Source organism: Lynx canadensis, chromosome X (assembly GCF_007474595.2).
Source record: "Lynx canadensis isolate LIC74 chromosome X, mLynCan4.pri.v2, whole genome shotgun sequence".
Lineage (NCBI taxonomy): Eukaryota > Metazoa > Chordata > Mammalia > Carnivora > Felidae > Lynx > Lynx canadensis.
In genome coordinates this window covers 55,170,051-55,196,943 of record NC_044321.2, presented here as the reverse complement: position 1 = coordinate 55,196,943, position 26,893 = coordinate 55,170,051, and the positions used below count along the sequence as shown (strand labels likewise).

Sequence of the window (26,893 nt, the reverse complement as noted above, 5' to 3'; positions counted from 1 at the left end):
TCCAACTTTGGCTCCGTTCATGGGTTCGAGTCCTGTGTTGGGCCCTGTGCTGACAGCTCAGAGCCTGGAGCCTGCTTTGGATTCTGTGTCTCCCTCTCTCTCTTCCCCTTCCCCACTTGCACTCTGTCTCTGTCTCTATGTCTCTCTCTCAAAAATAAACATTAAAAATTTTTGAAAACAAATAAGTTTAATTCAACAGAAGATATAACAGTTCTAAATACATAATCACCTAATAACACAATCTCAAAATACGTGAATCAAAAATTACCAGAACTAAAAGAAGACATGGATAAATACATAATTATCATGAGAGATTTTTGACACAAATATCTCAACAACTGATAGAATGAGTAAACAAAAAAAATCAGAGAGGGCAAAAATTATTCAAAGAACACAATTTGACCTGTTTAGTAAATAAATAGCACTACACTATAGGACATATTCTTTCAAGTACACACAGAGCATCTATAAAAACTGACTACAGTCACCATTAATAACAAATACTTTAAATCATACAGAGATGTTCTTTAACCACAGCGGAATTAAGCTAAAAATAAATAACAAAAAAGATAACTAGAAAATTATCATCTTTGGAAATCAATACATACACTTAAAATGACTAATAAACCACAATGGAAAATAGAAAATATTATTTGTATTTAATGTTAAAACTATAGCATATCAAAATCAAAACTTATGTAACATGCTAAAACTGTGCTTAGAGGGAAATTTATACTCTACATATTTTAATAAATTTTTTAATGTTTATTTATTTTTGAGAGAGAGAAAGAGACACAGCATGAGCAGGGTAGGGGCAGGGGGAGAAACACAGAATCCAAAGAGAGCTCCAGGCTCTGAGCCATCAGCACAGAGCCAAGCCCCATGTGGGACTCGAACTCAGACTCACCAGCTGTGAGATCATGAGCTGACGCCCAACCTACTGAGCCACCCAGGCACCCCTAAAATGAACATTTTATTTTACTTTATTAATATATATTTTTTTGAGAGACAGAGCGCCAGCAGGGGAGAGACAGAGAGGGGGAGACAGAATCTAAAGCAGGCTCCAGGCTCTCAGCTGTTAGCACAGAGCCCTATGCATGGCTCAAACTCATGAAGGGCAGATCATGACCAGAGCGGAAGTCGCTCAATTGACTGAGATACCCAGGTGCCCCTAAAATGCATATTTTAAAAAAGAATGATTTAAGCATCTTCTCAAGAAACTAGATATTTTTAAGGGGTGCCTGGGTGGTTCAGTCAGTTAGGCATCGAACTCTTGATTCCGGCTCAGGTCATGATCTCTGGTAGTGAAATCAAGCCCTGCCTGGGGCTTCAAGCTGGGTGGAGTCTGTTGAAGACTCTCTGTCTCCCTCTAGCTCTGCCCCTCCCTCACTCTTGAGCTTGCATGGGTGCATGCACTCACTCTCAAAAAAAGCAGAAAGTAGATATATTTTTAAAAATTGTTTTAAGTTTATTTATTTATTTCAAGAGAGAGCAAGCAGGAGAAGGGGGGAGGGAGGGAGGGAGAGAGGGGGAGAGAGGGAGAGAGAGGGAGAGAGAGGGAGAGAGAGGGGGAGGGGGGGAGAGAGAGAGAGAGAGAGAGAGAATGAATGAATATCCCATGCAGGCTTCGCACTGTCAGCACAGAGCCCAATGCAGGGCTTGAACTCACGAACTATGAAATCATGACCTGTGCTGAAATCAAGAGCTGGAGGCTTAACTGACTGAGCCACCCAGGTGCCCCCTAGATGTTTTTTTAAATCACCAAATTAAAGCCAACAAAAGTAGAAATATGAAAATTTAAAAGATATTAGCAGAAATTAATGAAATAGAAAACAATCCATAGTGTAGATCAACTAATAAAATTGACAAATCTCTGGTAAAACCACCAAGAAAACTGCACACTAATAAAACTGAAACGAAAAGGGGAAAAACTACAGATCATACAGATTAGAATTCAATGATTTAAACACACTATAGTACACAAACTGCTAATACACATAACAACTATTGTGAATCTCAAGGGCATTATACTAAGTGAAAAAAAGGCAATCTCAAATATATACTGTATGATTCCATTTATACATTTATTCAATAAATTTATACATCATCAGGGAAACACAAATCAAAACTACAATAAGATTATCACCTCCCATCTGGCAGAATGGCTAAAATTAACACAGGAAACAACAGGTGTTGGTGAGGATGTGGAGAAAAAGGAACACTCTCACACTGTTGGTGGATATGCAAACTGGTATAGCCACTGTGGAAAACAGTATGGAGGTTCCTCAAAAGTTAAAATAGAACTATCCTATGATCCAGCAATTGCACTACTAAGTATTTACCCAAAGAATACAAAAATACTGGGGCACCTGGGTGACTCAGTTGGTTAAGCATCCAACTCTTGATTTCGGCTCAGGTCATGATCCCAGGGTTGTGGGATTGAGCCCTGCATTAGGCTCTGTGCTGACAGCATGGAGCCTGCTTGGGATTCTATCTGCCCCCCTCTCTCTGCCCCTCTGCCACTCTCTCTCTCTCTCTCTCTCAAAATAAATAAACTTTAAAAAATACAAAAATACTGATTTGAAGGGATACATGCACCCCGACATTTATAGCACCATTAGCAACTATAGCCAAATTATGGAAAGAGCCCACATGTCCATTGACTAATAAATGGACAAAGAAGAGGTGGTATATATATATATATATACACACATATATATACACACACACATATATACATGCACACACACACACAATGGAATATTAGTCATAAATTTAAAAAATGAAATCTTGCTATTTGCAATGATGTGGATGGAGCTAGAGAGTATTATGCTAAGTGAAATTAAGTCAGTCAAAGGAAGACAAATACCATATGATTTCACTCATATGTGGAATTTAAGAAACAAAATAAACGAACATGGGGGGGAAACAGAAAACCAAGAAACAGATCCTTAACTATAGAGAACTGAGGGTTGCTGGAAGGGAGGTGGGGGATGGGTTAAACAGGTGATGGGGATTAAGGAGTGCACTTGTGATGAGCACTAGGTGTTGTATGTAAGTGTTGAATCACTAAATTCTACACCTGAATCTAATATTACACTGTGTTAACTAATGGAATTTAAATGAAAGCTTTTAAAAAGGTTGTATTTTTTATTATTTTATTTATTTTTTTTAAGAGAGAGAGAGAGATATAGAGGGTGCAGGTGAGCAAAGGAGAGAGAGAGAGAGAGAGAGAGAGAGAGAGAGAGAGAGAGAGAGAGAGAGAGAGAGAGCGAGAGAGAGAGAGAGAGAGAGAGAGAGAGAGAGAAGCAGGTTCACCCGAACCGGGGCTAGAGCTTACCCGATGTGAAACTGGAACTCACAAACCGTGAGATCATGACCTAAGCCAAAGTCAGATGCTTAATGACGAGCCACCCAGGCGCCCTTAAAAAAATTTTTTTTAAACATTAATTTAAAACAAAGTTTTTAAGAGAGGCAATAATAACCACAAGAAGGAAAGATTTCTTACACATTAGGATAATTATATTTTAAAAAGTAGAAAATAAGTGTTAGTGAGAATGTAAAGAAATTGGAATTCTTGTGCATTACCAGTAATATAAAATGATGCAGTCACTGTGGAAAACAATTTAGCAGTTCTTAATTCAACAGAACTACCATATAATCCAGCAATTCCACACAAAAGAATTAAAAGCAGAGACTACAACAGAGACTTGTACATCAATATTCAAAGCAACATTATTCACACTAGCCAAAAAGTACAAATAACCCAGCGTCCATCACAAATGAATTGATAAAATATGGTACACACACACACACACACACACACACAAATATTATTCATCCATAAAAAGAGTACAATTCTGATATGTGACAACATCAAATGAATCCTGAAAACCTTACGTGAAGTGAAATAAGACCAAAATAAAATAACAAATACTGTATGATTTTGCTTATATGAGGTACCTAGAATAGGTAAATTCAAAAGGAAAAAAGTAGAATAAAGGTTACCAGGGGCTGGGGAAAAGGGAATAGGGAATTATTATTTAATGGGCACAGAGTTCCTATTTGGGAGGATGAAAGAGTTCTGAAAATAGTGGTAATGGGTACACAATGTTGTGAATGGACTTCATGCCATTGACCTACACAGTTGAAAATGGTTATAATAAATTTTATGTTATGTATTTTACCACAATTAAACAACAGATGGTGAGGATATTATGAAATTCTTCATGTGAATAAATTTAAATTTTTTACTGAAGTAAACAAATTCTTAGAACATAAAAATTACTAGGGACACCTGGGTGGCTCAGTTGGTTAAGTGTCCTGTTCGTGATTTTTGCTCAGGTCATGATTTCACGGTTTATAAGATCAAGCCCCATGTATGGCTCTGCACTGACAGAACAGACCCTGCTTGGGGTTTTCTCTCTCTCTCTCTCTCTCTCTCTCTGGCCCTCCCCCACTCTTTCATTTTCTGTCTCTCTCTCTCAAAATAAACATTTTTAAAAACTTATTTAAACTGATACAAGTAAAACCAAGATATCTGTAAATCTTATACCTATTAAGTTATCAAATCTACAGTTTAAAATCTCCCCTCTTCTGGGCGCCTGGGTGGCTCAGTCGGTTGAGCGGCAGGTTCAGCTCAGGTCATGACCTCACTGTTCATGAGTTGGGGGGGGAGGGGGGGACATGTGGGGCTCTGTGCTGACAGCTCAGAGCCTAGAGCCTCCTTCGAATTCTGTGTCTTCTTCTCTCTGACCCTCCCCAGCTCATGTCTGTCTCTCTCAAAAAAATGAATAAACATTAAAAAATAATAATAATAAATAAATAAACAAATAAAATATCCCCTCTTCTCCCTCCCAAAATTCCAGGCCCAAATGTTTCACCAATTTACCAAACATTTAAGGAAGAAATATTACATAAACTCTTACAGACAAAAAATTTAAAACACTTCCAAATAATTTAAAAAAAATTTTTAATGTTTATTTTTGAGACGGAACATGTGTGGGGGAGGGGAAGAGAGAGAGGGAAAGAGAGAGAGAGAGAGAGAGAGAGAGACAAAATCTGAAACAGGCTCCAGGCTCTGAGCTATCAGCACAGAGCCTGAACGCAGGGCTCAAACTCAGGAATGGCGAGATCACAACCTAAGCTCAAGTGGGATGCCTAACCAACTGAGTCACTCAGGTGCCCCACTTCCAACTAATTTTATAAGAACATTATAACTTTATCCAAACCTGATACAAAAGGAAAATTACATGCTAATCTCACTCATGTATATAGAGGGAAAGACCCTCAGTGATATATTAACAAACCAAATCTAGCAATATGTAAAATGAATAACCATTGTGACAAAGTGTTTATTCCACAAGTGCAAGGTTAGTTTAATACTACATTAACTGAATAAAGGAAAAAAATCATATGATTATCTCAATAGATGCAGGAAAGCCATTGATATAATGATATATCCATTTATGACTTTAAAAAATCTTAGTAAACTAGGACTAAAACAGAACTTTAAATTTATAAAGGCTATCTTTAGAAAAAGAACTACAACAATCATCATACCTAAAGATGTTAAAAGCTTTTCCCTCTGAGATTGGGAATAGGGTAAGGATGCCTACAATCACTAATTCTATTTGACATTGTTCTGAAGGCTTAAGCTAGTACAATAAAGAAAAAAATTTAAAGTACAAATATTGGAAAAGAAAAAATAAAAAAATAAAACCTGTCTTTTGTCACAAAATGTAATAGTGTATGTAGAAAATCCAAAAGAATCCACAGAAAATTTATTAGGATTAATAAATGTGTTCAGCAAGATGTTGGACACCAAACAATATATAAAAATATGTTTCTGAGCATCAGCCAGAAGCAATTTAAAAATGAGATTTTAAGATAATGTGGTCCCAGGTTGTTTTTCCTGTGAAGCAGACTGGAAGACATAGATTACTACGCAGGACTTTTAATTCCTAATTTTTGCAGGGTTCAACATATGGGCAAGAGAAAGGAAAAAAGAAATCCCCAAAAGGCTCTAGCCGAAACCATAGGGAGCTCTGGAGCTAATACAGTCCTTCAAAGTATTCTGGATTTAGTGGGAAGGGGCAAGCCTTTCCACCTCCTAACTGATCAGTCATTGGATATGGGATACCCTGAAAGGAGGCATCTCTATGGGTGAGACAGTTTTCTTCAACCAGGACAAATTCAAAAAGGGCCTGTCAGTTGAGATCTGTCTTCTAGCAGCACTCTCAGCCGTTGAGGAATAAGTCTTCCATTTCTGAATGGGGACTTTGGTGACAGATCATGGCATTAACTGCAGATATCATTTAAAATGGCTTCAAAAAATATCAAATACCTTACAATAAATCTAATGATAGGGGTATAAGAGTTCTACACAGAAAACTATAAAATATTGTGAATATCCAGTTTTCCCAACACTATCTGTTGAAGAAACTATCCTTTCCCCATGATGTATTCATGGCACCCTTCCCAAAGATTACGTGACTATATATACATGGATTTATTTCTAGGATCTCTATTCTGTTCAACTGGCCTATATACCTGTGTTTAGGCCAATTATCCTACTTTTTAAAAATTTTAATTCCAGTATAGTTAACATACAATGTTATTTAAGTTTTAGGTGTACAATATAGTGATTCAAAAATTTTATACTTACCATAAGTGTATTATTGATCTCCTTCACCTAATTTACTCATCTCCCCCGCCCCCCCCCCCATCTCCCTTCTGGTAATGTCTTGGGATGTCTGGGTGGCTCAGTTGGTTAAGCATCGACTCTTGATTTAGGCTCAGGTCATGATCTCACAGTTTGTAGGATCAACCCCCATGTCAGGTTCTGCGCTGACAGCCCAGAGCCAGCTTGGGATTCTTCTCCTCCCTCTTTCTCCCCCCCTCCCCCATTTGCACATATGCATTCTCATTCTCTCTCTCTCCCTCTCCTTCTCTCTCAAAATAAATAAAGATTTAAAGAAAGAGTCTGTTTTTGGTTTATCTTTTCTTTGTTCATTTGTTTTGTTTCTTAAATTCCACACACAAGTGAAATCATTTGCAATGACAAGGATGGAGCTAAAGAGTATCACACTAAGTGAAATAAGTCAGAGAAAGACAAATACCATATGATTTTTCTATTATTTTATGTTTAGTCTATATCTGTGTCCTTGAACCTAAAGAGAGTTTCTGGTGGAAAGCATGATTGTGTCTTGCTTTTATCCATTCAGCCATTATATGACTTTGATTGGAAGAGATTTTTGCCTATTTACATTTGAAGTAATTTTTGATAGTGAAGGATTTACCATTGCTATTTTGTTAGTTGTTATTTGTTAGTCTTGAAATTCTTTTATTTCCCCCTTTTCTCTCTTCCTTTGTATTTTATTGTTTTTTGTATTGATATGCTTTGATTTATTTCTTTTGTGTGTGTGTAACTTCTATAGGTATTTTTTCATGGTTACCTTGGGGCTTACATAAAATATTAAGTCTATTTTAGCCTGATAACTTAAGTTCAATTGCATATAAAAACTCTACACTCTAACTTATTTCACATACATAATTTATTATTTTTGTCACATTCTACATCTATTCATGTTGTGTATCTTTTAACATAGAGTTATTTTCAATACTTCTACCATTTAACTTTTATACTAGAAATAAAAGTGATTTATCCTCTTCCATTCAGTAATACAGTATTCTGTATGGGTCTATATATTTACTTTCACCAATAAGTTTCATACTTTCTCATGCTATCACATAGCTCTTTGGTGTCCTTTCATTTCAAGTTAATATAACTCCCTGTAGCGTTTCATGTAAGTCAGGTCTAGTGATGATGAATTTCCTCAGCTTTTGTTTGTCTAAGAATGTCTGTATCTGTTCTTATTTTTTAAGAAAAGTTTTGACAGGTATTGTATTCTTAGTTGGCAGTTTTTTGCTCTTCAGCACTTTGAATATATTATCCCACTCCCTTGTGGTCTGCAAAATTTCTGCTGAAAAGTTTGCTGATGTTCTTAAGGGGAGTTCCCTTGTACATGGTAAGTTGGTTTTCTTTTGAGGCTTTCAAAATTCTTTGTTTTTGACTTTTGACAATTTGACTATAATGTGTCTTGGTGTGGATTTTCTGGGTTTATTTACTTAGTATTCTTTGGGCTTCTTGAATTTGGTCATCCATTTCCTTCTCCACATTTGGAAAGTTTTCAGCCATTATTCCTTTGAATAAGCTTTTGGTCTTTTCTCTCTCTCTCTCTACGCCTTTTGGGACTCCCCTAATGCCAATAATGGTCTACTTGACGGTATCACTTAAGTCCCATATGCTTTTTCACTATTTTTCTTTTCTTTTTTTTTCTTTTTGTTCCATGGACTGAATTATTTCCAAAGACCAATCTGATTTCACTGATCCTTTATTCTGCTTTATCTAATCTGCTGTGAATCCTGCTCATGAATTTTTCAGTTTAATTATTTGGTTCTTTAGCTACATGACTTTTGTTTCATTCTTTTTAATATTTTCTATCTCTTTGTTAGAATTTTCATTTTATGCCCTGTTCTCTTGATCTTAGTGAACATCTTTATAAGAGTTATTTTGAATTCTTTGTCAAGTAAATCTCATAACTGTTTCATTAGGGTCAGTATCTGAACATATATTTCTTTGTGTGGAACATCTTTGCCAATTTTTCATTTTCATTGACTCTCTGTGTTGGTGTCAAAATATTACAGAAAGCAATCATCTCTCCCAATCTCCATGGACTGGTCTTGTACAGAAGACCTTCACCAAGCAGCCCAGAGATTCTGGGGGCTTCTATCAATTCTTTCCCTCCTTAAAGAGAAGCAAGCAGCTGTGTCTTTGTCTATTTACTCTGTACAGAATGCATTTGCCACTCCAAAGTGCCACCTCCATTCTCCCTCAGATAGCTTGACAAAGCCAGATCCATCAGAGATCCAAGACTGGCAAGGCAGATGCCAGTTCTTTGGGCAGCCCTGGAGAAGTTCTGGCACTGAATCCCATATCAACTCTTCCACCTCCAGGAGTAAGGTGAAAGTTGACATGTTTCATCTACCCACTCTGTGCTGAGTGGGGTGGGAGGATCTATGGTATCTATCAGTCCTAGCCATCATTTCTGTTCTCCTCCAGGAGACTAGACTGTGCCAGAACCCTGAGTTCCTAGACTGACAAATCAGATGCCAGTTCTTTGGGAAACCCTGGAGAAGTTGGAGCACCAGATGCAAAAATAAACTTTCTTCCCTAGGGAAATATTGAGAGCTGGGATTTTTTGTCTTCTTGCTCTGTGCTCAGCAGGAGGGATGATCCATGATATCTACCAGCCCATGACACTGTCTGTTTTCTCTGAGGCATGCCCCTCAGAGTTTCAAGATTGGCAAGACAGAAGCCAGTCCTCAGAAAACTTGGGAGTGCTGGATTAGTGAACCAACCTCTTCCCTCCACTGGGAGATGCTGAAGCTAGGGGGTTTCTTCCTTATCATCTGGTATTGAGCTGGTGGCAGATACTCTGGCAAGAGGGTGTCCCAAATCTCCCTGTTGGCTTCAGGGAATCTACTTTCATGTTCACCCCAAATATAGGAGCCTTTCAATTAGTCCCTGAATTTCTCACAAAGGGAATTTTTTCTTGAATCATTACTAAATTAGTGTGTTGGCAGGGAGAAAGGCTCAGGACTTCCTAATCTACCATCTTGCTGACATCATCCCCTTTAAAATTATTCTCTTTTTGTGGAATATGATGAGCTGGTTCTAAAATATATAGAGAAATGCCAAGGGCCAAGAACATCCAAGATATTTTTAAAGAAGAGGAACAAGGTGGAAGGACTTGCTTTACCAGATATCAAGAGCTTATTATGAAGTCCAGTAATTAAGACTATAGTATTGTTACAATGACAAATAGACTAACAGAACAGTTCAGAAACAATCTCACACATATGCAATTTACGACAAAGCTGATACTATAAAGAAGCAAAGAAAAAGACATTCCTTATAAATAAATGGCCTGGGTCAGTTGAAAAGATAAAGCTTGGCCCCTATATCTCATCATACACATAAATCAATTCCAGATGGACTGCAGATCTAAATGTGAATGGCAAAATACATGAAGCTTCTAGAAGATAACATGAAAAAAATACCTACATGATCTCAAGGTAGGAAAATACTATTTAAATGAAACACAAAAAAACATTAGTCATAAAAGAAAATACTGAAAAACTAGACACATGAAAATTTAAAACGTCTGTTCCTCAAAGAATACTGAAGAGATTTGGGAAGGGTTTGCAATATAAAAAGTGCAAAAACGGTTCATAGCCAGAGTATATAAAGAATTCCTACAAATCTATAGGAAAAGGACAAACAACCTGATTTTTAAAAATGCACAAAATACTTGTAGAGACACTTCACAGAAGAAGTTATCCAAATAGATAATAAACCTTTGAAAAAGCGTACAACTTCATTAGTCTTCTGAGAAATGTCAATTAAAATTACAATGAGATAGTATTACAAACCCATCTGCCAGAATGGCTATAATTTAAAATTTTTTTAATGTTTATTTTTTGAGAGAGAGAGACAAAGAGAGACAGAGGGTGAGCGGGGGAGGGGCAGAGAGAGAGGGAGACACAGAATCCAAAGCAGGCTCCAGGCTCTGAGATGTCAGCACAGAGCCTGACGTGGGACTCGAACTCATGGACCGTGAGATTGGGTTTCTGGAGACTTTTATCAGCTGTTAAGTTTTTCTTGAGAAGTGACCGTCAGAATTTCCTATATGATTATGGATGCAAATCCACTTTTTGTTCTTTTACATAGAAAAGATAATGGTTTTGTTTTGTCATTATTTTCAACACCCTTACTGATGCTGCCCACCATATTACTTGCTTTGGGGACCACAATCACAACTGGGGCAACTTCTTCACAAAATGATCAATAATGATTTTTATTTTTATTTTACTCTAACAATCATATTGTGTACTAACTCAGAAAATGAGATGTACCTAGATCTTCATATCATCTCCTGTGAGTAGCCAGATAAATCTACAGGTATTCCTTGACTACTCCAGCTAAAGGAGAGAGTTATGATTCTAAAAGGTCTGAAGCGACCCTCTCACTTTTTATCATTAGTAACGTCTCCACTGGGGAGGCTTTTCTAACAATTCCGTTGGAGAACTTTGCTGATCTCTCTGTTATGTATCCCAACTACCCTAATTTCCTTCTGTTTCTTGTTTTAAATGTTTTTTTTAATGTTTATTTATTTATTTTTGAGAAAGAATGAGCAGGGGAGAGGAGCAGAGGAAAGACAAAGAGAATCCCAAGCAGGCTCTGCACTGTCAGCACAGAGCCCAATGCTGGGCTCTATCCCACGAACCCGTGAGATCATGACCTGAGCCAAAATCAAGAGTCAGAGGCTTAACCGACTGAGCCACCCAGGTGCCCCTCTTGTTTTAAAAGTTTTTAAATTGAGGGATACAAGCAAACCTCCTCAGTGATCTCTAGATCCCTTTCTTGAGTCATAACTGAGCCTATCATCTCATAAAGATGAATATAGGTGTGCATGACCTTATACAATGAAGTGCCTCTGTTTTGCCCACTTGGTCTTTCTGTAATTTATTCTCATCAGTTTGTCTTTACTCCTTGCAAATAAGCTGGTGAGGAACCTGAATGTTCTGCCCATTAAAGGGTGTATATTTTTATCTTTCTTCCTCTCCATGTAAGAGTTTCTGTAAGAGCAGCTGTTTGTGTTGAAAAACTAAAATATAAAAATATGACCTACGTGGCCAAATCCCACAAGGCTGTTTACTTCCTTGTTTATGAATCAGAATGTCAGCACAACTTAGAATCTTGACTGTCAGCAGATATTGCAATTAAATGTCCCTGCAAAGCCAGCAGAGGGTGCACCAGGGTACTAGCAATTTTACCCAAGATGTAGCAGTATCAGTTTAACTCTAATAGCCAATCAACTTTTTGCCTTTTTTGGGGGGGAGAGATGGGTATACTAAAACTAACATCCTCAAAAGAAACATAATTTGAATCTGGGCTAAAATTTCTTTAAATTATACTTCAATTCTCCTGAAAGTAAAGTTTAAGAAGAGTAAGGAATACATGTTAAATTTAGTCTGACCAAAATATAGGTGGAGTAAAAGAAAATGATATAAATCTGAGCTCTCTACATGGCAAGAATGGTACTATGGAGCTCCACCCCGCTTTCCTCAAAAAGGCTCCAGGAATTATATGCTACAGGGGAACAGGCACTGTACTGGGAGTCAAGAAACCAACCTCCCTTTTACCAGTGACCAGAGTTGTATGACCTTGGTCAAATCACTGCCCCCCACCCCCCGCAGGGCCTATGTGCTATTCAAGGGGATCAAACAAAATGGACTTATATAGCCCCTCACAATTCTAAAAATCTCTGACACCAATTGATGCCAGCAAATATAAAGAGCCAGTATGCTTGTTGCTACTGCTCAAAAAGATTAAAACAGAAATAAAGGACAGAAAATAGGGATCTGTATTTAAACCTAGACAGAACTATTTGAAGTGCCATGTGAAGGACAAGGCGACTAATGCCATTATAGACCTGTAAGAGTCCCACACTATCACAGAAGCCCTAGAGCACAGCTGTCCTGCTAATCCTCAATATACAAACATAGGTCTGTCCATCCTAAATACCAAAAGGCTTTGGCTACCATTTGACTAAGGAAAGGAAGTTCAATTCCTTTATCTTTTCACAGAATATCAATGTTCAGCTGCTAAGTATTGCCACTGGGTGCCGTGGGGGCAGGGGATGGATAAAGGAAGCCAGAATCCTAGTTAATTATCATTTAGCTACAGTGTTTAAAGTTTCAAGTATGAGAAGCATGTCTACTGATTCTCTTCTTTGATAAACTGTTATATAAGTTGGAGTGTGCTAGCAAGACATTTTTAGGTTCAGGGTAACTTTATAATACACAATGTAGAATGTATGGCCCATCCTAACATTACAGTTTTATCATGAATGTGATGCCAGCTTTGGATGCATGGTCAAAATACCATAATAGCACAAATAATGTTTACAGAGTATGACAATGATGTGGTAGTAAATATAGAAACCCTGGGTCCCTCACTTCAAGAAACTCATTTGCACAACTTGCCCTCTTTCCCAAAATAAATTCACTGTTATTCTCTAACCACCTCAAAAGGATTCTTGGATCCTTGCTTCTTTTAAATTTCACATGACAAAATATGGCAGTGAGGAGAAAACTTATTTTAAATGCACTAAATTTACTTGAATAAAGAGCTGAAAATGTAGAAGACAAACACCAAAGCTAATAGCTAACAAGGGCGCAAACACCATAAAGATTGCAAAACAAACAAACAAAACAATAACTGGTCTTGGAAGATTACTCCTGAGTAATTATTCCAATCAATAAACTCCTGTTCTCAAACTAGCAGTGGTTAACAGCCTTCACACTCACCCTACCTAACCCCCCCCAAAAGAGTCAGAACCGGCATGCAAAGGGTGAGTTTTATTTCCATAGATTTTTTAAATTGCTGTTCAGAAGTTGTCTAGCAAGATGGCATAGTTCTACCAGAATTCCACAGGGGCGCTGATCCTCACTAGAACACTGAGGACAATCAGTCTCAAATTGCAGGTAAGTGTGAACAAGCCCAAGTTCTGGTCAGCGCACAAGGACCCGCGCTGAAAATGCGATTAAAAGTTATTTCAACTGTGGAGCAGTTATTACAGCTGTTTACAGCTCCAACTCCAAAGGAGAGCCTGCTCGTGCTGGCATCAGCTCTGGACACGAAAAAACAAGCACCGCGGGCAGAAAATCTCACCAGGAGCAGAGGGGCCGTTAGTCCGCCAGAGGGGCAGCGCCCGCACCTCCGCGGCCGGGAGAGCAGCCAACTTATCCCGCGGCAGCCCATGGCTGGGGGCGGCGGGCGCCAGCCAGGGCTCCCAAGTCCAGGGGTCCTAAGGGTCTGGGTGAGCTAGACCCGGACCCAGGACAACCTACCCCGGGGCGACCTCTCCCCTGCTCGCCTGCCCCCTCCCCGGTGCGGCCCTACAACTTGGCTGGAGGTGGCAGAGTCCTCCTCAGGGCCCTGTGGAGGAGGGCCCCCGCCCTGAGCACAAGGGGAGGGGGCCTCCGCCGCCGCCGCCCCTACTAGGTGACTCACCTGGTGCCCGTCCTGGGAGTGTGGGGGGAGTGTGGTTTCGCCCGGTTCCAGAGGCTGCTGCTGCGGTGGTGGCTGCCCGAAGTGGCGGGTGATGGGACCATCAGGGTCGAGGCCACTGGGGCTGCTCAGGGTGCCAGAGGTGCCAGGGGTGCCGGAGCCAAGGCGGGACTCGGCTCCCCGTTCCCGCCGCAACTCGGAGCGCAACTCCAGGTAGCAGCACAACGTCAGCAGGTGGAGGGCCAGCGAGAGGCCAAAGAAACCCAGGAAGAGCCGGCAGCTGTTCCCTTCGCCCGCCCGGGCAGGGGCCCCGCGACAGCCGCAGCCCTGGCTTCCCCGTTCCCGCGGCGCTGCCATGGGCAGAGGTTCCCTGCGCTCTACCTCGGGGTAGCCCATGGCCTCCGGAGACACCCACTCTATGAGGCCCGGGAGCCGCCGCGTCTTCCTCAGCCGTTCAGGACCCCTGACAGGCGGCTACCGCCCTGCCATCGGCTGGAGGCTGTAGGGACCCGTTCCAGTGCAACGGAGGCTGGGCGGGACCGAGCTGGGAGCTGCCGCATGTGCAGCCCCACTCCGAGGGGTGGGAAAGGGAGGAGGAGGGGCGGGAGAGGGGCGGCTCTGCCCCCGGGGAGAATGAGGGAGGAGGCCGAGGCCAACCCCGCCCCATCTCCCAAGCGGCTGCCCAGACGCCCAACCACCGACCCGCCAAGCCTTGGCGCCCCGCCCCCTGCCATTCCACCCGGGGCCTCCAGCCACGGGGCGGGGCCTGGGGGCGTGTGGGTTCGCCTCAGTCGAACGGCCCCACCCAGCTCTTCCCGCTTGCGCCTGTTTCAGTTGGTGACCAACGCTGTCGTTCATCCCTGGACTCCGCCCCAATTTAACCCTACAGCGCCTGTATGGGTGGGGGGAGGGTGGGCAGGAGAAAGGAAAGAGGGGGAGGCCGAGAAGAATTGGGGCACCTTGGAAAGAAAGTACAGCAAAGAAAAGGAGGCAGAAACTAGAATTAATAGAAATGTTTGCAATTAACTGCAGTTGTTAATAACATCATCCAGCACTTATCTGTTGCTTTCAATCTTCAAAGCGTTTAACAGACGTTAAACTAATTAAAACAGTTCTGGGTTTGGAATGAAACCATGCCTGCTGTGTTTGCAATACAGTGGCGCGCCAAAAGAAAAGGAGACCCAGGAGCCTGGGAGCCAAAAGGAATGAGGTTGGGGTGGGACTAAGGCAGCCCCACTCCTAGAGTGAGCCTGGGGCCTCTTTCTAAGTGTCCAAGAAGTTTACCTATGCCAGGTGGAACTGAAATGACTTTGTCCCACGCAGGTTCAAACAGTCCCCTAGGATTTCTTGACACATTAATTAATTCAACAAATATGTATTGGTCCCTTTACAATGTAGAAAGTACTGCATGAGATAATCCACAGCCAGTGGAGTTTCTCTTCTGCCTCAGCAACAGGACTTTTGAGTGGAGAATATGTGCCTTCAATGAGCAAATGGGGAAATTGAGGGCCAGATGAGGTGGATTTTTACAACGGCGGTCCACAGAATGACCAGGCAATATTGGCATCTCTATTTGCAGGCAACTGTTCTGGCCTCTCCATTCCTCCCCTCCTTTCCCTGGAGTAGTCTCTGGGGGAAGTTCAACAAGTCAGCCAAATGTTCCAGATGTACATGGCTGCAACTGCAGCATCTTCAACAGCTGAACCAATAAGAAAAGGGTTCAGAGCAACCCCCCCCCCAAAAAAAAGGCAAATGTCAGAACAATAGACCCTGAAATGAAGGATGGAAAGGATTAGTTCAGTCAATATCTACAAGAGTTACTAGTCTGAGATTATAGAGAGCTAAATGACCATAGCAGGGGAAATATGTATGCTTCTTGGTCACTATGTACTCCTATTCCCATGTTATGAACAATTAGCAGTTTATTGATTTGTCAAGGGTAGGCCTCAGATCTTGGCTGATGGGAAAGAAGAAAAATAAGGAGATATAGAAAAGAAGACAAGAGAAGAGAAACAATGAAACAAAAGCAAAACATATAATGGAAAGGTCTGTCCAGAAAGCACAGAGTTCATAAACCTTAAATATATTGGCCACAGCCAAGTTTTCTTCCAGACACTTTGTGAATGATCTCAGTGCTTCAGAAAGATCTATTTTTCCCCCTCATTGGCCCTTATTCATGAAGTATAAAGTTTGCAAAGAATATCACCATGAGATGATAAGAAGAAAATTAAAAAGGGCACTTAATAGCTAAGCTAATCTCAAGTCCTGCTTGTTCTGTCTAGGGATTCTAGATGCTAGGGGAACTACTGGCCTGATTTACCTTAATTATCATAGTCTAGGATTATTAGAAAGAATGTTACACTAAGAGTCTGTAGACCTGACCCTGCCACTGGATTTCTGGGTCACTCTGAGCAAGTCACTGGGCTTTTTGGCCAGTGACTTTTTGGCCAGAAACATTAGTTTCTCCAATGGTAAATAGAGGAGTTTGGACTTTAACAACTATAACATTGCGTTTTATCTGTGTTATCACTGGCTATGTTAATTTGGTTACATACACAGTTCAAAAAGGCTGCCCCTTGTTTCCCTAAAGTGAAAAGGAAACAAATAGCAGCCATCTCCTGGTAGTGGTGCTCAGGAGCCTTACTGGTCTCAGCTTACCCTCTTCTACCAGGCTTTTAACAGCCTGACCAAGACCCTGGGTTGTACCATTACCCTCAGAAGACCTGCAAGTTACATCTGACCTAGAACCTCACTTTGGTTCCCCAGAGTAAGAACATATGTCTTCATATGCAGTAGATATGTTGAAATAAAGCAATGTGGTGAAGAATGTATGTGGTTATTCTGTAAAAATGTTTTGAGGGGTGCCTGAGTGGCTCAGCTGGTTAAGCATCTGACTTTGGTTCAGGTCAGGATCTCATAGCTCAGGTCATGATCTCACAGTTTGTGAGTTCAAGCCCCACATCAGGTTCTGCACTGACAGTGAGGAGCCTGCTTTGGATTCTCTGTCTGTCTCTGTCTGTCTCTCTCATTGCCCCTCCTGGGCTCATACTCTCTCAAAAATAAATAAATAAACATTTTTTAAAAAGGTGTTTTGAAGTGTTACCTCAGTTAGCTTCTATGTTTCTGTAAATACCCCATCCCCTATAGCACAGGTCTCAAAATGACAACCTACTGGCCACACCCAGAAAACAGATGTGTTGTGTTTGGTGCAGTGTTGGCTAAAACTTTGAATTAAAAAAATTAATTGCCACCATTTAGAGATCAGGAGATTTCACACGAAAAAAATCCAGATTTCCTCCTTTTCTTTCTCTAAAAAAAACCAAAAAACCTGCTAACACTGGATCCACATTCCAATATGGCTACAGTCAGCTAGACCTAACCCCTTGAAACAAGAGGGAACAATCAAGTTCCACACAGTCATCCCTACCTCCTTCATCTAGTCTCCATTACTGCCCTTGTCACCCATTTACCTTACCTGTCTGGGCTCATGTATTCCAGGGGACAAAGTATCAGCTCCTTATCATGACCCATAATCTTGTTTGGACTGCTATTGTACTTGTGAATAATCTAGAAAAGTTAATGACCCATAAATCCAAATATAGTTGGTTTGTAGTACTTCACTGACTTTTTGTCCCATCAAGTTTACCTTCCTAATGTTGTTTAGGCCTAATATTAAAATAATATGAGTTCAGCTCAGGTCATGACCTCGCAGTTTGTGGGTTCCAGCCCCATGTTGGGCTGTGTGCTGTCAGCTCAGAGCCCGGAGCCTGCTTCAGATTCTGTGTCTCCCTCTCTCTCTGCCCCTCCCCTGCTTGTGCTCAGTCTCTCTCTCTCTCTCTCAAATATAAACATTAACAAAATTTAATAATATTAGTTGACAATACCTGAATAATAAATTTTCAGAACAAGTTGACAACCTCTGGTGGAATATGATAAGGAGCTGGCCAGGGACTGGTTTTACTTTTTATTTTTTAATGTTTATTTATTTTTGAGAGAGAGAGAAAAAGTGTAACAGGGGAGGGGCAGAGAGAGGGGGGGACAGAGGATGCAAAGCAAGCTCCACGCTGACGGTAGAGAGCCAGATGTGGGGCTCAAACTCAAACCAAAGGTCATGACCTGAGCCAAAGTTGGCCACTTTTACTGAGTCACCCGGGCACCCTGCAGGGACTGGTTTTAAATACCTTTTAGCTCTGGTTAATATACAGAACAAATCATTGACAAAGAAATCAGAGTTGACTCTCTGACCCACTTGGTGATAAGCAGATAGGTAGTTGTGGAAGAACATGAGTTTAGGATTTGATTCCTGGTTTAAATCTCAGCATATTCACTTACCAGCTGTGTGGATTAGGCAGATAATTTTTGCCTGTCTTGCAGATACCCACTTTTCTCATCTGTAAAATGGAGATGACAACATATGTTTTGTGATATAACTGTGCTTGAATGGGATGCTATATATCAAAGTGTCTGGCACATAATAAAAGCACAGTAAATGTTAGTCCTTGCTATCTAAGAGATTTCCACAAAATGGAGATGAGAGGAAAACTATATAACAGTACTCAAGAACACATAAAAATGCATCTACATTCTTTGCCCTTTCGAAATGCCTGCCCCCTTCTTTTTGCATTCTTAAAGTTAAGATAGGACCCTTATGTTCCCATCACCCTCTCCTGGACTCTCGATTCATGTATCATGTATCCAACTTCCTCCTCTCCATTTCCACTTGGATGTCTAATAGACATCTCAAACTCAACATAACCAAACCCAAAACTTTTCTCCCCCAAATTGTGCTTTTCCCTTGGTCTTTTAAATCTCAGCAAATGGCAAGTCCAACCTCCCATGTTTCAAGACAAACACTGAAGTTATCTTTGAATCCTGTATTTTTTGAACACCTCACATCCAATCTGTCTACAAATGCTGTTAGTTCTGCCTTCAAAATATACCTAGGGGGTACCTGGCTGGCTCAGTTGGTAGAGCATGTGACTCTTAATCTTGGGGTTGTGAGTTGAGCCCCACAGTGGAGGTAGAGGTTACTTAAACAACAACAAAAAGAAAATATACCTAGAACTTGACCATTTGTCACTATCTCCCCATCACCACCCTAATCCAAGATCTCTCACTGGATTACTACTTTAGCTGTCTCCTGGGTCTCCATGCTTTTTGCTTTTGTCCTTGCCACCCCATACTATATTCTCTACCCTGTAGTCACAGGATTTTTGTTAAAATTTGAAGTCAGAGCCTATTAATCCTCTGCTCCAAATCCTCCAATGGCTCCCCCATCTTCTTCAGAGTCCTTGCCTTGGCCCTACATGATGTGATTTACAGCCACCTCCCGGGGTCCTCTCCTACTACTATTGTCCTTGCACTCTGCCCCAGGCACCTCTTTGTTGTTCCTTTAACTTGCAAAGCATGCTCCCACTTACAGGTCTTTTTACTTGTCCTTCCCTCTGCCTGGAATGCTATTCTCCCAGATAGCTACATGGCTTCTCCCTTACTTCTTCCAGGTCTCTTCTTAGATGTCACCTTATCAGAGAACCTTTCCTTGACCAATTTCCCATCACTCTCTGTCCCCTTCCTTTGCTATGTTTTCCTTCTTAGCACTTATCACCACCTAACATATTATATATGGATTTGCTTACTGTATGACTCCCCTGAAGCCACAGCTAGAATATCAGTTCCATGAAGGCAGACTCTATTTTTGTTTACTACTTTATCTATCAGGCCAAGGGCAGTACCCAACACATAACAGAATCTCAATAAATGTTTGTTGATGGATTAACTTTCTCCCCTACCAGAGTAAGGGAAAGGAGAAAGGAAGACTGGTCAGATGTGTTACTGCTTGGCAAGGACTTTTCTTTCAGCATAGTAAAGTAAGAAGAACATTTCTCTCATTGTACATGAGGCAACTTCCCCCAGAGAAAAACATGTAACAGGACACACAACTAATTAGAGGAGGGGGTAAAGAAGGAAAGGAACATTGGTTGAATGTTCATCTCCTATGTGCTAGCCTTTCTCACTAACTTCTGTGGCACGTCAGTATTATGAACATTTCATAGATGAAGAAACTGAGGCATTTAACAGAAAGGTTAGATGACTGGCCCAAATTCATGTAGCAACTAAGTGGTAGAGTCTCAATTCGAAATCCAGGTCTAATTGGCTCAGAAATGCCATACTCTGTTCTCTAACTAATCTCCCAACTAGTGACAGATAGGTCTAGATACACAGAGACTGTGAGGTTCCTGGAGTGGCAGAGTGATAAACCAGCTGGAAGTCAGAGTTTCTTCTCCCACCAGCCTGGCTGCTGCTGACACCATCCTTTTGCCCCAACTCTCAGGCCACTGTGTATACTATGATTACATGAATATGCTTAAGTCTGGGCCCATCAAATCATTCTTCTTTACAGTAACCCTCAATAACTTCTCATTGACTACTTGATAGTAACCTAACTTCTTATCCTGACATCCAAGGCTCTCCAATCTGTCCCTAAACTACCATTTCATCCACATTGTTGCTAGGCCTTGACAAAATTTGGCCTCTGCATAACTGTAGCTCCCATTGTCCAAGAACAAAAGTTTACATTCCTGCCTTTTTACCTTTTGCTAACATTATTCCCCTTCCTCCTTCCGATATCCTGCCACTTCCCCTTTGCCTATTTAAAATCACCAAGTTCTTCAAAGCCCAACTCAAGTTTCCCCTCCTGATCCTACCTGCCCACAGTGCTGTCAACCAGGACACTTTGCCGATACAGCTCTGGCACTCAGAACATGCCACTCACAATTACTGATCCTTCTCCCATTCTGTCTGAATGTCTCATTTCTCACATTATAGCCAATGCTCTTCAAAGGGTGGGAACTTGTAGCCCCCATAGGGTGTACCTCAAGTAGGTGCTTACCAGATCTTTGTTACAGATAGAAACTCTGCAGAGATGAATTTTAAGCAGGGGTTTGAAGGCAGAAGGGTTTGATGGAGAGAAGATGACTGTTCTAGATGGAAAGCAAAGTAAAACAGAACGCTGAGCACGTTTCATATTGAAAAAATTGTAAAATACACACAAAAGAAGGGGAAGAGCAGAAGACCTCTAATTTGCTGGAGGAAATGACCACACCCATGGCAGACGTAGAAATGTTTGCAGAAACCAATGAATCAATGATAAGGAGATAAAAAATCCTTGCTGCAAGGGAGCAAGATGATACAACATTAACATGGAATATTCATTTTTTGCAATAGAGTCTTTGGCTACTCATGGGTGGCTGAACATATGGGGAGGCTCTCACTTCATGAGAGGAATTTTTCATTCAAAAATAGAAAACCTCATTGCTGGCAGGAAGTCATTTGTATTCATCTCCTGCAATGTGTGTCAGTGTCACCATTCAGGCCACCAAGTAGCCTAGAAACAGGCTGCATATTCCACAGAGCTATTGCTACACGTTACATCAGGATTGCAGTAAGATCGCAGATTTAGTTTTTGGCAGAGTGAGGCTTTAAGAGAATCTTTGGCACTAAGTGTCTTTATAGGTTTTCACATCCTCCAAACAACTATGTGTGGTACATAGAGTGGCCATTTGCCTTCATTTAAAAAAGGGAGGAAACTGAAGCCCAGAGAGATAAGATGACTTGTCCAAGGTCACCTCATCAGGATACTGGACTCAGTCTAGAGTTCTTTTTCATACTAAACTGGCATATTTGTCCATCACACTTATGTTTCCTAGTTGATCTGGCCAAAGAGTTTATTGACTGTGCTCATAATATGCATTTCCTCGCCTTGAGAATTAGGGAGCAGATTAAGGGATCTGAGCCTGAGAGATCAGGCACCTTTAGGATACAATATTGGCTCTGCGATAAGCAACCTGAAACAGAACTTGGAAGATATTAGAGTTTATAATAAGTTTCCTAATCTTGCACCAGCTTCCTCCACCCACTAGGTTATATTGAAGGAGTACTGTTGAATTCGGGTGGTTAAAGTATTATATTCATTCAACAAATATTCATAGAGTGCCTGCTATATGCCAGATACCATTCCAAATGCTGGGGATACACCAATGGACAAAAATGAATACAATTTATAATTAAGAAGTAAGAACTCTTGTTTTTCACAAGTATAATTTAATAGCAAAATGCCTTTAAATGGCCTTATCCCTCCTCCCACTACACCTCTGAGCTGGGCCAGACTCACAGGCACAATCCTAGGATTTGGGAAGTGCCATATCCCAACAGTTTCAGGATCTCTAAACATTGAACAAAAGGTACAAATTATCCCAATTCAAAAGCTTTTCTCTAAATAACTCAGGGAAACTAGCAAATGCAGCTCTGGTTTAAGAAATGCTAAGTAAACTGCCTATTAGAATTTAAACACCTGTCCTGGGGCACCTGGATGGCTCAGTTAGTTAAGCCTCTGACTCTTGATTTCAGCTCAGGTCATGATCTCACCATCCTGGGATCAAGCCCTGTGTTGGGCTTTGTGTTGACAGCATGGGGCCTCCTTGGGATTCTGTCTCTCCCTCTCTTTCTGGCCCTTTCCCTGCTTGCACATGCATGTGCACACACACACACACACTCTCTCTCTCAAAAATAAATAAACTTAAACACCTCTCTTATCTGCTTAGCACTTATTGAGTAAAAGCTCAGGAAAGGAATTTACAGAGTAGCTGTTTGGCTCCTGGAAGGATGGGAAACATGGAAGCCTAGGTCTAAGGTGAACAGTCAGTGTCTGAAGATAAATTCTGAGTTGAACTTGAGTCTTAGAGCATCAGTGTCTAATAAGAGATGTGTGTGTGTGTGTGTGTGTGTGTGTGTGTGTGAGAGAGAGAGAGAGAGAGAGAGAGAGAGAGAGAGAGAGAGATGAGTAAGAGAAGCTATGGGAGGATGGTTTGTAAATGGAAAGTGCTACACAGGTTAGGATTTTAAAATGAAAGCTACGTTGTATGAGTCCCTACTATGTGCCAGGTACTATGCTAGGTAAAGTTACATGTGTTTATCTCATTTCTTCAGGAACAACTTTTTGAGGTAAATTGCTTATTTTCCTACATGTTTAAAAACAAAGTCCAAAGAAAAGTGAAGTAACAAGCCCAATATCCCCCAACTAGTAAATGGTAGTGTTAGGATTAAATCCATATCTGTCCTAATTAAAAAACCCATTCTCTCCATTATGCTATGATAGAGAACATATTTTGCATACTCAGAAACCCAAGAAATAAGTAGTTTTCAGAAAATTTCAAGCTGGAATCTGTTAGGTAATAGATGATGGTACCATTTCTTCATCCCAATATAATCCTACAGTCTAATAGGAAGGTTACTATACTGTAGCCAAGCCAAATTGATCTTGAAAATAACAAAACAAAATAAGAAAACTCTAGCAGCAGAAAATAGAGATCCAGGAGATTAGATGAGATAGCACCAAGGAGAAATGGTGGTGTGTCTGGTGGCAGAGGGGTCTGCAAAGTATTATTGCAAATAGTCTCAGTGAAAACTTCCCAGAAGGCCTCGTATTGATTCTTTCATTTGTACATTTGTAACTTCATTCATTTATCTTCCCACCTTTCAAAGAATTATTGAGCACTAGCTGTAGGCACTCACAGCTCACAGAACTTCTGTGAACATGTGAACTAATGAATGAATACTCAGGAGACTGACACCAGCAGGCTATAGGTCTGGGACAGTCCTGAGCACCGTCTACCCCTTCTTTTCATACAAGTTCAGTTCAACTCAGTCAATTTATGTGTTTTGTCTTTTCCTGTGGAAACCTATCTTCAATTAACTCGAGGAATACAAGTTTTGTTTGACTGGAATGTGCTTTATAGCAATAGCCACCGAAGAATAAGCTTCTACAAACGGAGTCCTTTGGGAGGAGTCTGGAATCTGAACTTTAGCTAGCAACAGAAAGTGGGATCCATAGAAACAGAAGTTGGGACACCAAGCCCATGCCTGAGGGAAAGAAGCTGCCCTTAGGAATGTGCCAAGTTGCTTGATAAAGCAGAACTTCACTTTGTTTAAGCCTAGAGTTCCAAAAATCATGACCATTTTCTTTTCTCAGCCTCTACAGCTGGCTTAAGAGGTCAGAACTAGAAGGCCTTTTGGAGACCAACTAGTCCAACCCATTTATTTTTCAGAAGAGGAAACTGAAGCCCAGGAAGATCAACGATCATGCCCATTGAGTTAACGAAATTAATTAAACTAGAACCAATTGCTCCTCCCTCCTTTCTGCCTTAACCATTAGCTTATGTGTCTATACCTGACAATCTTAAAGCATTTTCAAAGCACATGAATTAGTTTTGTTTAACTTCTGCTGAACTCAAAGAATGAAACAAGAAATTGACAGAAATCACTGGCCTTGCTTCTGACTCCTAGTCCCATCCCCTACCAACTCCCAGTCATATGCCTCCTTTGTCCTTTGCCTTGAGGGAGTCCTCCATTTACCCAGTCTGATTCCTGCATTCTACCAGTCGAATGCAAATTCAAATGTTACCTTAACTGTTTCAGAATCCCTCCACCAAAAAAGACTGTGCAACTGATCTTAATTCTTTAATTAGTAACATTTAATTGTGAAGAAGCAGTTGCTAACCTGTCCCTTAAATGTACTCTTAACATTTTTAAATTTGAGGAGGAAATGAAAAGTTTCTACTACAAATGGTTTCTACATAAAACTGCACTTTTGGAAAGGTCAGAACCCACTGGCACACTACCACTTGACTTATCATGAGACGCTCCAACCTTGAAGGGGGTGATGAGACCTATTCTGCAGAAGTCAGGGGACTTCTTTCTGCAGATTCTGATGAGGCCAAAAACTTGATGTGAAAGTAATTTGCTTCTTCCAAAAATGTCTTTTGGGAAAGCTGGAGAACAGAATTCTAAGAAAAGCTGGCTGGAGGAAGCATTGGTTGAAGTTATAGCTAATATAATTGTTGTTTTGAATTCTTCTCCTTTTCAGAAAAAAAAAGTTAAATTGAAAATACCATGGTGAATGGAGCTGAATGCTTCCAGTTCAGACAAACAGGCAAAAACAGAAACCCATCTGGGCTTGTAAAACTGCTATAGAAAGCCAAACTAGTGTTAAAAGATAGTTTTTTTAAGGTAAAATCATGACTCTCATGCAAATATAATAGGAACACATGTCAAACATTTTATTTAACTCATTAATTAATGAGGGAAGCAGTAAGATGTTACAACCAGTTCGAAGGACATAGATTCCCATAGGCAATTATGAATGCTGGAACGAATTTTCAAATAGATGCAAAACTGGCCAATATCCATGAGACAATAACCAATTACATTACACCACACAAAATTCATTTGCATTTCTATGGATGTTTCGCAATACTATCGGTTTTTCACAATTTATAGAGTTGTTGAAGAGCTCAAAGCCAACAAAAAGTACAGAACACAGAAAAGTGCACAAGTCAGGAAATCCCGGTAATCTTTTTTGTCCATTCAGTATTTCACATATTTCCTGGACACTAGAAAGAACTGTTGCAATCAGACTGCTTTAAGGTCAGCAGGCCCCATAACCGTTACTTGGGTCCCTGATCAAGAGGCAGCCAGGAGGACGTTCTAAGAAAAATATTGGGAGTGTACTTTGACACTTGTATAAGAGAATTAGCAATGACTAAATGATTAAAAATACCAAGGGTGGCTTTTCCAAAGCCTCAGGAGCTAGAAAATCTGACAAGTGGAGAGATCCACCCATGAGACTGAAAGCAGCTGGTGATAGCGAGAAGGTCTGTTTAAAGGAAAACACATGTCTCACTTGCTACTCTATCTTGCAGAGCCCAACTCAGGACATCTGGTTGAAATATAACACCTTGATTCTTGCCTAGCAACAAAGTACAAGTAAATACAATCCCCATGAGCAGGCCCACTGGGAAACTTCAGGAACACATTAGGGAGGATTGTGAAGAATTCTGCCAATTTTTCTAGCACTTCGTGTATTGTGTAACTGGTTTTCTATTAAATGACTGTACACCTTTTGGTTTTATGTATGCCTGAAAACCAGTAGAGGTCCAGAAATCAAAAGCAAACTGGAGTCTTTTCATTGTCAGTTTTATCCATCCCTTGGCAGTACTCAACAACTTGCTTTTTTTCTCGTTCCTTCCTTGACCAGCCTGGAGACACCTGGCATCCTGGCATCTCTTAGTGTGGAAGAACGACATATGGCATGGGGTAACATGGATAATTTTGTAGTTGCCCTCTTCACTCTTCCCCTCTCCAGCAACAACCTACTCCATTAGGCAACTGTAAAAGGCATGAAACAGACAATTTACACACACACACACACAGGGGGAAAAACCCACTTAATTATAATTCTGGAACTACCCATATCAATCCCAGATCTCAGATTCCCGTGGTTCTTAGATGATGTGATTTAACACATTCATCCACACTGGTACTAAAGAACATTAACCATTTTATACTTATTAAAGTAGAAAATATCATCAAACACAATGTTGGTTTGGTTTGCAGGGAGAGGATGGAAAGAGGGATCTCCCACATGCATTCCAGCAGTAGGATAAATTAGGACAACTCTTTTGAAGGGCAATTTGACAATACATATCAAAAAAATCCATGCCCTTTGACATAGTAATCCCACTCCTGGAAATTTATCAGTAAGGTAATAATTCAAAAGAAAGAAGAAAACTATATCTACAAAGCACATTTTTTTTTATGAAACACATTTCATATGCCATTATGCATAATCTCAAAAAACTAGTATTAGCCAAATGTCCAACAAAATCAGAGTAATTAAGTGAATTAAGACACATAGAT

General features: G+C 40.5%; 1 protein-coding gene across 1 annotated transcript in view; it reads right to left on the bottom strand.

The window, feature by feature from the left end:
- LOC116737888 (ectodysplasin-A-like) overlaps window positions 1–14,657 on the bottom strand; it is a 287,027-nt gene extending 272,370 nt beyond the window's left edge. The window contains exon 1 of the mRNA XM_032592059.1: window positions 14,144–14,657. Within this exon, the coding sequence (XP_032447950.1) occupies window positions 14,144–14,536 (393 nt within the window). The 5' untranslated portion in view covers window positions 14,537–14,657. The remainder of the gene's footprint in view (window positions 1–14,143) is intronic.
- Between the last annotated feature and the right edge of the window lie 12,236 nt (window positions 14,658–26,893).